This window comes from Serinus canaria, chromosome 18 (assembly GCF_022539315.1).
Source record: "Serinus canaria isolate serCan28SL12 chromosome 18, serCan2020, whole genome shotgun sequence".
Taxonomy (NCBI): Eukaryota; Metazoa; Chordata; class Aves; order Passeriformes; family Fringillidae; genus Serinus; species Serinus canaria.
In genome coordinates, this window is record NC_066331.1 from 7,666,592 (window position 1) to 7,676,816 (window position 10,225).

The 10,225-nt window shown below is 44.4% G+C and overlaps 1 protein-coding gene across 1 annotated transcript in view; it reads left to right on the forward strand.

Moving 5' to 3' along the window:
• Nucleotides 1–9,441, forward strand: part of SEC14L1 (SEC14 like lipid binding 1) — a 44,304-nt gene extending 34,863 nt beyond the window's left edge. Inside the window, exons 10-16 of the mRNA XM_030232273.2 lie at nt 40–110; nt 1,639–1,810; nt 2,523–2,657; nt 4,267–4,401; nt 4,871–5,122; nt 6,110–6,288; nt 6,784–9,441. Of these exons, the coding sequence (XP_030088133.1) occupies nt 40–110; nt 1,639–1,810; nt 2,523–2,657; nt 4,267–4,401; nt 4,871–5,122; nt 6,110–6,288; nt 6,784–6,889 (1,050 nt within the window). The 3' untranslated portion in view covers nt 6,890–9,441. The remainder of the gene's footprint in view (nt 1–39; nt 111–1,638; nt 1,811–2,522; nt 2,658–4,266; nt 4,402–4,870; nt 5,123–6,109; nt 6,289–6,783) is intronic.
• The last annotated feature ends 784 nt before the right edge of the window (nt 9,442–10,225 follow it).

Below are 10,225 nucleotides of genomic sequence, written 5' to 3' on the forward strand. Positions count from 1 at the left end.
TGAAACTGTCTTTTCTAAACCCCTCTCTTTTTTGTGCAGGTTCTTTCAATAAATGAGGAAGGGCTGAGGAGATGTGAGGAGAATACAAAAGTATTTGGCAGGCCAATAAGGTAAAGTCTGTTCTGTGGGAATGAGCTGCTTTCATGGGATATGGGGGGAATGTCAGGCAGTGGAACAAGCAGAGGGTAGGCTGTGTCTCACATGCAGGTGCAGTCATACAGTTAATTAAGAGCCTCCCCAATTAGTGGGACTGGAGGGAATGTGCCTGGGGAAGCCTGAGGGACACACATCACCTGTCCCAGCAGCCTTGGCCTTGTGCTCATAATGGTTCTGTTGGGGCTGTTTCTCTTCTGCTCCCTTCTCCTGCTGGGTGTGTGCAGAGCAGTGCAGCCTAACTCCCAGATCTGTCTGTGGGGGAGATTTTACAGGCACTGGGCATTGGTACAGGCTGCCAAAAAAATCAGGCCATGATAGTGTCATGAGTAACAGTTCTGGCAGTTTAAGGTGTGGCTTCTATGTCACTTGTTCATCCATGACTCCAAGGCTCAGTACACTCAGTTCTGGTCTGCATTCTCCATTTATTATGTGTGGCTACTCAGCTGTTGATCCAAGGTGATGTCATGAGGCTCCTGTAAAACCTGGGATCTAGTTTTCCAGGTTCTGGCATGACTTCATGTGAAGTTCAATCAAAAGTGGTTTTCTAGCCCATCTTGAAGTCATTCTAGGGGTCACTTGTGAAAGTGCTCACTGCAAAATGGATTTAAAGGCATGGAATGAAGGCAGGACCAGCCCTGAAAAGATGCCTGAAAAGATGTTTCTTGAACTCTCTCCAGTGTCCTTCCCCTAATCTGTAAGGTCCAGGGTGTGGGGTGTGCCTGCTTATCATTTCCCTGTCACAGACCTTGCTGCCCAAGCTCCCCAAGGGAGGTCAAATCCAAGGGAGAGGTCTCATGTGTTTAACAGCTGAATGGTGCTGCCTACTGCATCTTCATTTGGAGCCATAATCCTAAAGGGCTGTGTATTAAACATTTAAAGTGAAACAAAGAAGGGTTTGGTGTTTCATAGAAGCCTTATGCATAATGTAATGGCTGCTGGCTGGTGCAGCACAGCTGTAAATTTTGAATTCCTGCCCAGGGCAAGACCTGAACTTGGAAAGAAACTGAAACACATGCTGCAGCTCAGTGGTTAGTATTAAGAACATATCTCTTCCTAAAGAAAAAGCTTCCTTCCCTGAGATCTGACAACAGAATTAGCTGTGACATGTATTGGCACCGTTGTGCAGTAGAAAATCTGCTCTGTGAATGTCAAATTGCTTCAGAGCAGCACTGTGGTCACTTAAATGATCTCCCAATAAAAGCAATGGTTTTATCTTTAGGCTGACTGTTGACAGGATCTTTTTTTGGCTTCATAGGAACTGAACTTTTCTCTGGAATCTAAAATGTCTGTAGGGGAGTGTGCAGAGTGATCACTGCACACCCCTTAAACTCCAGTGTCTACAGGCAGCACAAAGCAAGGAGGTAAAACAGAAGAAACCAAAACATGCAGAGGGTCCCCACATTTCAGGGTGTTGGGCACTTGCATAAGCAAAGAGAATTTTGATGTTACTGAGATTTTTCTTTTTGTCTCTCTCAAATTCAGCTCTTGGACCTGTCTGGTAGATCTGGAAGGCTTGAACATGAGGCATTTATGGAGACCTGGTGTCAAGGCCTTGCTGAGAATCATCGAGGTGGTTGAAGCCAATTACCCTGAGACCTTGGGTCGTCTGCTTATCCTAAGAGCACCTCGAGTATTCCCAGTTCTCTGGACACTGGTATGTGTATAATCCAAGGTGTTCCTCAGCTCTCAGTTTGTAAAAGCACTTCAGAGATCAGGCTGCATGTAGAGCAAATATTTGCCATTTGGAAGCATGTCCTTTATGTAGGATTCCTGGAGTGGATTAAAAACCACCACCTAAGAACCTAATTACATAGTGGGTTAATTTGGCTTCTTTGAGGTGTGGCCTTTGCATAACCAAGATGGTAATGCTCAGTGTGATCAAAAGTGATTCCTTCAAAATTGACTTGAAAACAAGGTAAATGGACTTGAGAAAAACGTGAGGGCCTGTCACCGACATGTTTTATGAAAAATCCTTTACTTAGGATTTTTCCCCTCCTGAGAAGCTGAGAGGCCTCAGGAACAAACTGTAAACAATTCTTATCTGCTGCTGTGGAATGCAACAGAGGAAATCTCTGATTGGCCTCCTCATGCTGTTTGCAATTAAGAGCCTATCACAGTTCACCTGTCCAGCCAGTCTCGGTCTGAGAAGACATTTGTTATACATTCCTATTCTATTCTTAGCTTAGCATGGTAGTGAAATCCTTCTCTCTATTCTTTTAGTATAGTTTTTTTATATTATCTATCATATAATAATAAATCAAGCCTTCTGATACATGGAGTCAACTTTGTCGTCTCTTCCCTCATCCTGGGACCCCTGTGAACAAGGTAACAAGGGCCTGATGTGTTCTGTTTTTCTTTCTTTGTAGGTTAGTCCATTCATTGATGACAACACCAGAAAAAAATTCCTTATTTATGCTGGAAATGACTATCAGGGTCCTGGGGGACTGCTGGATTACATCGATAAAGAAATTATCCCTGATTTCCTTGGTGGAGAGTGCATGGTATGAATATAAACTATTGCATATAGCAACTTACTTGTGGGTTTTTTAATTATTATTTTTCCTCTCCTCTAAGCAAAGAAGTCTTTAAGTACAGAGTGATTGCTGGTGTAGTTTGGAGGTGGGGGCTGTGGTGTGGGATTCCAGGGTCAGTGCTGTTTTCTGGATCCACTTTAAAAAGAACAGTGCAGCGCTTCTCTTGGATGAATATTTTGATCAAATACCTTTTCAAAACAGCCAAGCACAGCTAAAAACCACAGTCTGTTCCCTGGAAAGTTCAGGCAAACATGGTAGCAGAGCTCAAAGCAAGAGCTGTCACCACCAGCTGATCCAGAGAGTCTGTGTCACCTTAAAATCTGATCCCATTAGGAGCCCAAGGAGCATGTGGCACATCTGCTAAGAGGGGTCAGCAAACAGCCCAGTCTCCCCACACAGAGCGTGCAGTTACCCCCAACAAACCAGAAAAGGGGTTTTGCTTCAGGATACTGTAAATTCTCAGTCCCTTGTGACATGCCTGTGACAATGCAGCTGTTTCCTGCCTGGACCTTGGGTGTCAGTTGCACCTGGCATTTAACATCTCACTGGTAATCTAAGGTTTGTTTCATGTGTAATGCTTTTGACTGGGTGTGTTCTCAGCCCCTGTGCACTCTCTAGATTAATCTCTGTACCATTCTTGAAAATTCATCTGTGTCAGTTCCAATAGAGTCTCAAATGATAATGAAGTACAGTTAGATGTGTTGGAGTAGAGCATGTGTTTATCTCCAGTGGGCTGGTTTTTGTTGCAGCAGTAGCTTTCAGTGTTATCTAATTTGGAGCCTAAAGCTGGCAAAATCCACTGCTTTAGTAAGCAAAAGTGAATGTTACCAGAAAGCAAATTGCTACAATACTTCCTGCTAGTTACAGGCAGTCTCTCTCTTCTTCTTTACTTCTGGGTATTTGAACAAAAATTACTTCTCTGAGATCTTTTCAATTCTCTGTTGTAATTCAGTTACCAAACACTTCTACTTCCCCAGACACTTCTGTGGTACCTGTTGTCAACTTCATTGCTACAGGCTTCTTAAAACAGAAATTTGCTTAGGGAAGTTGTGCAATCACTTCCAGTTCTGAGCTGTCAGACAGCTGTAACTTCAAAACTGTTAATTTTCCTGGCTGCAGTATATTTTTACCTGCTTGGAAACTTTTTGTATCTGCCCACTATCCATCCTTAAATTTAGCTACCACTGCTGTTTCAGGTCACTGTAGCTCTATTTTTCAGACTTAGTCACTGTTGTCACTTCCCTCAGGATTCTGAAGTGCCTCCCATCTTTCTTCAGTGTTAGGTGGTATAAATGATAATTACAGCCTTTGCATAGTCCCTTTCTGGGGTGCTAGCTGTTGTGTATGTACAAGATTTGTTCCCCTGGTCTGCAGTTCTGCAAACACCTCACCCAGATAATTTGAAAAAAAATTACCTATGTAGCATGTACAAGCTATAAAATTACTTTCAGATTATTCCCTTCTCCAGAATATTGCTGAATGTTTGTAACTGAAGCTGGGAGGCAGAGAATATGATGGGATGGTCACAGGAGATAATTTTTTTTGTTTGTTTTTTTGGTTTTTTGTTTTGTTTTAGTGTGAAGTACCAGAGGGTGGGCTGGTTCCCAAGTCCCTCTACCGGACAGCAGAAGAGTTGGAAAATGAAGACATCAAGCTTTGGACTGAAACAATCTACCAGTCTGCAAGTGTCTTCAAAGGAGCTCCACATGAGGTACAGCTCCAGCTGCCCTTTGCCTTCATTTTCATCTCAGCCCTCTGCTCTGAGCTCGGTCTCTTGGCCTGGCAATGCTTTATTGCTTGTTTATTTAGTTCCTGTGCTTCCACCTTCTGGATCTGGTGCATGGTGATGCTTTAATAGTTGAAGTTTGTGATTGTTCCTCCTGTTATTTTGCCATTTAGAGAATATCACTGGTTTTCATTCTATTCAAAGCCATGTTCTTCTAAGCAAAGCAAGCAAACTTCTCAGAGGCTGCTTGAAAGCTTTTGAAAGTAAGAACAGGCACCCCCATCAGGGGGGAATTTGTATCTGCAATGCCTTTTTTTGGACTGTTAAAAAGCCTTTTTAAGAGTAGAAACTAAGCCCAGCAATAAAAAAGCTCTGTTCTTTGTATTTTTTTTTCTGTAGGAGTTTGCTTTTAGTGAGCAAATTGCTGTTGTCTAATGTGTCTTTCGTGTCTCAGGTTCTCATCCAGATCGTGGACGCCTCATCGGTGATCACGTGGGATTTTGACGTGTGCAAGGGCGACATTGTTTTTAACATCTTCCATTCCAAAAGAGCCCCACAGCCTCCCAAAAAGGACTCTCTGGGAGCTCACAGCATTACATCTCCTGGTGGGAACAACGTCCAGTTGATAGACAAAGTCTGGCAGTTGGGGCGTGACTACAGCATGGTGGAGTCTCCCCTGATCTGCAAAGAAGGGGAGAGTGTGCAGGTGAGGCAGGCAGAGCCCCTGTGGAGGCAGATGGAGCCCAAACTGCCTGTGCTTACTCACAGCACTGGTGACTGAGTGGTGGTGACTCAGTGCTGGGCTTGCTTTTGGCCAGCATTCAGCTGCTGTTCCAGCCTGGGTGCTGCAGGGAGCAGGGATGGGATTTATGTGGGATCTGCTGGGAGGGGAAGTTGCATCAGGTCTGCTAGGGACTGAGATGGATCAGCAAGGAACATGGGGAGGAACACCTAAAATGCACATCCAGAAAGTAACAAAACATGTTTTGGGCTGTAATTCTGACAGTTATTTACTGAAGCAAATATTCTGTGTTTAAGGAATATCACGGTGCCTGTCCTCAGTAATAAGAGAAGGCTGGAAATCAAGGCTGAGCTTCTGTGTGTTTGCCCTCTAATGGGCAGTGTAAGAGCTCCTGATGGCCAAAGCTCCTGAAGGATTTATTATGCCATTTACAATGTGTCTTTAATTCCAAGTTTGATATAACTTGCAAGATGTTTATAGTCACACACTGCCACTGCTGTTCCTGTTGATTGGAAATGAGTCAAACAGCCTCTGAAAAAGCAGCTCCTTAAGTCACCAAGATGGAAATGTTAAACTGGAAATATGGGCAGTGACCTCTTAAACTGTGAGGCAGAAGCCTTGACTGCTCTTTTCACAGTCTCAAAGGACAGCTGTGAATGAAAATAAATTGAAAAATGGATATTATTTTAAAACAGAACTTGTCCTTTCAGCATATTAAATCCTAACCCCTCGACACTGTGGAATTGCTGGTGCTTCATCCCAGATTTGATAAGGATGTTGTGTGGGAGGAGTCTCCCAGCACTGCCATTTGGCTGAGGAGCTATAAAATAATAGCATTGGGCAAAAATTCTGGGCATGTAGGCACTTCTTCTAGGCTTGGAAAAGTAAAGTCAAGCCTACAGATCTCTGTTAACCGAGTTACTTTTTGATTTTTGTTGTGTCTGTTTGCAGGGCTCCCATGTGACCAGGTGGCCTGGCTTCTACATTTTACAGTGGAAATTCCACAGCATGCCTGCCTGTGCTACAACCAACCTGCCTCGTGTGGATGATGTGCTGGCATCTCTACAGGTGTCCTCTCACAAGTGTAAAGTCATGTACTACACAGAAGTGATAGGATCTGAAGATTTCAGGTATGTCTGGCCAAGGGCAGCCAATTTCAAACCTTCACCTAAATGTCAGCTTCACTTAAATACAAGTAAATTGTGAGGGCCTTAAAAAGCTGCACTGAGGGCAACTAATTCATAAAAGGGATTAATTACTTGTCTGGTGGCAATATCACTGGTCACTTGGCTCTGCTTTGAGAGCCTGTTGGGCTTGGTAGGTTGTCCTGTAGAAGGAAGTGCAATTCAAATTCCAGTTGTTGAATTTCATTTTCTGCCAGGGGAGGAACTTGACTGAAATTAAATCTCTGTCTCTTTGAACAGCGTCTGCTTTTTGAAAGAGGTGCAGTGTTGTCATTGCTTTATGTGGTGAGGCAGAAAAGCTTTTGAGTTTCTGCACCAAAGCTGTTGCTTGCTTTTTATTCAATGTGTAAACAAATACAGTATAGATACAGAGCAGAAATCAAAATCTTTGTGTGTTCTGAAACTTAAAACTGCTTTCTTCTTTTTCTTTTTCCTCTGCAGGGGATCTATGACCAGCCTTGAATCAAGCCACAGTGGATTCTCCCAGCTCAGTGCTGCCACCACCTCCTCTAGCCAGTCCCATTCCAGCTCCATGATTTCCAGGTAGTGCCACAACAGCTGAAAAGCAAATGGATGTGATGGCTGGACCCTCGCCGTGGCAGCTGACTGCAATACAGCATATTCAACTGGCAATTGTGCAAAAAAAATCCCCACCCCAAAAAGCCTTTTATAGATAGTAAAGTAGCTGTTTGAATTTTACACTTAGTGGTTTTGATCTTTGTTAGATCCAACAGCTTGTCTCTTAACTTTAACCCTTTTTCCTAAATCAGCCATAAATATTTTTGCAAGTGTGCTTGCACAAATCCTAACTCTGAACACAAGGGCTCTTACTGAAAAGGAAAAACAACCAGTGCATCAGTTAAGAATTATTTCTTTTTTTTAACTGTATAGATGTTAAAAAGGGAAAAAGAAAAACCCTACCAAAAATGCTTCGTAGTGCATTAGAGATCAACTGCAAGTCTCCTGTCAGGACATTTCTTGCCATCCTGAGAAATCCCCTGTGATATTCCAGTGCTGCAAACTGTTCTCCTGTTGCCACTAATGATGTCCAAGACAAAGAACAGCAGTTGCTGGATACTTGACTTTGTGAGTCCATTTTTTTCAAAGCATGCCCACAGAGCTGTGGCCAGGCTGTAACACTGAATATATCTTTTGTATGAGCACATTTCTGGGGAATTTGAGCTCTGGGTCTTGCTGGGTTAAAGCAATTTGTTCTTTCCTTGGATTTGTGCATGGAGCACTGTGGAGAGAGAGGTGGAGAGCAGGCTCTCCCTTGCTGTGTCACTCTGGGCTCATCCAGAGCTGCTCTGAGCTTCTGTTCCCAGCCCTGTGCTGGAGCTTCACTCTGCTTCCTTAGTGCATTCCAAGCAATGGATTTTACTGAGATTCTCTTCTTGTTAGGAATTTATGCAGAGCTTCAGCTTGCTGCTTCCTGAGTATTTCTCCCTCCTTGGGGCTTCCTGTCCTTCCCTGTGCCTGGCAGAAATGGAGCACCTCAGTTCTGGTCAGCCTTCCTGTGGGCAGGGAGCACAGGGATCTTCCCTCTGAGTGATACAGCAGAAGATATTTAAGGATTTTCTCTGCCATTTTCACTACTGCCACTGCCACAGGTGATCTGCCATTTGGGGTTCTGTCCCTGTAGGCCAGGGATTTGGGATTTGCCATTTAGGATTCTGTCCCTGTTCCAGGCCCAAGCTGGACCCTTACTGAACTCTGTTCAGGTGTTCTTCCCTCTCCAGCCCTCTCTCTATGCACAGCAAAAGGCTCCAAAGACTGAACTGTCAGACAAACACAAACCACACCTGGCAATGGAGCAGAGATTTTGGTCTGAAATGCAGCAGGATTTGCACAGTTAGACCCTTCTTGATCTTTCCTTACCCTTGCTAGAGCTAAAATGTCCATGCAGGCACAAGGAGCTTCTGTGCTGGCTGCAGCCCCTGCTGGGAAGTGGGATAGGGTCTGGCTTGGGTCAGTGGTGGAGGAGCTTCAGGAGATGTTGCACTTGGAAAGTGGAACTCACTTGAGATTCTGGAGCCTCTGCCTGAGGAATGCTGGTTCTGAACTCGGTGTGAAGATTTTTTATGATTGCAGAGCTCTGGAGAGGCAGGTGGCAGACCCCTGACAGCAGCTCTGCTGCAGCCCTGTTCTGCCTGTGGCACATGGCAGAGCTGACAGGTATTTTAGTAAGAGAGGTGCTCAGAGACCAACCTCCTTAAACTGAACCAAATGGATCTTGTAGGACTCAGAAGCTGAAGATGGAGGTTAGGGACACAAGTCACTGCTTTGGTGTCACACAGCTCCCACCCACTGCACAGCAGCCTGCACAGGCTGTGGCTACAGGGCTGCTCCCAGGAGCTCTGCCCCAATTTCTGACCCCAGAGGCCAGGCTTGCCAGCACAGGGAGTTTAGCTGGAGCACAGTGAGGTTCCCCTGCTGACACTCATGACACTCACTCATCCACCAGGCTGTAAGGGCTGAAGACAGTCCCTTTCTCTCTCTCTCTCTCTCTCTCTCTCTCTCTCTCTCTCTCTCTCTCAGATGGCAATTTTGCTGACAACTCTAAAGAATCTGCTCCATTCAGCACTCCACATCTGTCCAGATGTCTGCCTTTGTACACCTTTTTGAGTTGCAGTCCCTTTTCAAGTCTGAAGATCTATATTTTTGTTTTTCACTTGAGCTGGCTCAAAAGTGGCACTTTGGGTTTTTCCTGCTTTTGATCTTAACACATCATTTAGAGCTCAAAGCACATTACAGCACAAACAACCAGGGAGATATAATTCCACAAAAACAATAGTTAATCTTCCTGTAAGCAAAGTGCTGTGGCAATATGACTTGATCACTGCAGTCCAACTAAATTGCCCATACCCTGGTCTTTCTTTGTGTGATACTGCTCTTCCTTCTCTCAGCCAGTGACTCTCCTGGTGGCACCTTTCCTGTTATCAGTGTCCTTCACTTCCCTGTCCCTCCTCATGAACTGCATATCAAATTCTGTAAATGTTTTGTATACATAATACCTCATTCTTGGTAATAAAATACAGATAGTCTTTAAAAGATTTTTTTATTGTTATCAATAAATGTTAACTGTTTGGAAAAAAAAAAGCGAGGGAAATGTCTTTATTTCATTCATCTGCTGCAAAGCTGCTGGGTTATTTTACATGCTGGATTCAGCTCTGCCAGTGCTGGGTGAAGGAGGGGCTCCTTGGCTGCCCCCACCACTGACACCTCAGGCAGGAGGAACAGACAGTCACACTGGAAATGATGGTTTTTAATTAGTAGAAGTAGAATAAGCTTCAGCTATTTTAGAAACAGGAGCCAATAAACGTCAAACTGGGTTTTCTAACTCCTGGAGTATGTTTATGGTTGGTCTTTCAAATTTGATCCAAGCTGTGAAGTTTCTCTAAATGAGAATCTTTGACCATGGTCATGGAGGTCTGTCAGCAAGACCAGATGGCTGCCTGACCTACTTCAAGCTTTAGCATGAGGTCAATATTTCTGTGCCAGCACATGGTAATGGACCAGCTCTCAGCTGCTCAGGAGCTTGCTGAGTGCAGCAGTCCTTGAGAAGGTGTTGTGCAAGCAGGTGGCTTTGCTGGTCAGCTGGGCTGTGCCTGGAGACAGGGGGAGCTGCCCTTGTGGCCAGTGCCCCTCTGAAATGGCAACTAAATAAACCTGAGCCTCAGCCCCTGCTTGAGCTGGGCAGCGGATAATGGTGCAGGCCAGGGCTGCAGCAAACAGCTCCTCTGGGAGAGGTGTCAGTCTGAAGTGTGTGGTTTGGGCTTTTATTTATTTATTTTAAATATGGATTTTTATGAAACAAAGCAAAACTGAAAGAAATTTCACCTCTTTTCTTTTTTTATCCCCACCAGCATTCCCTGCCTTCCCA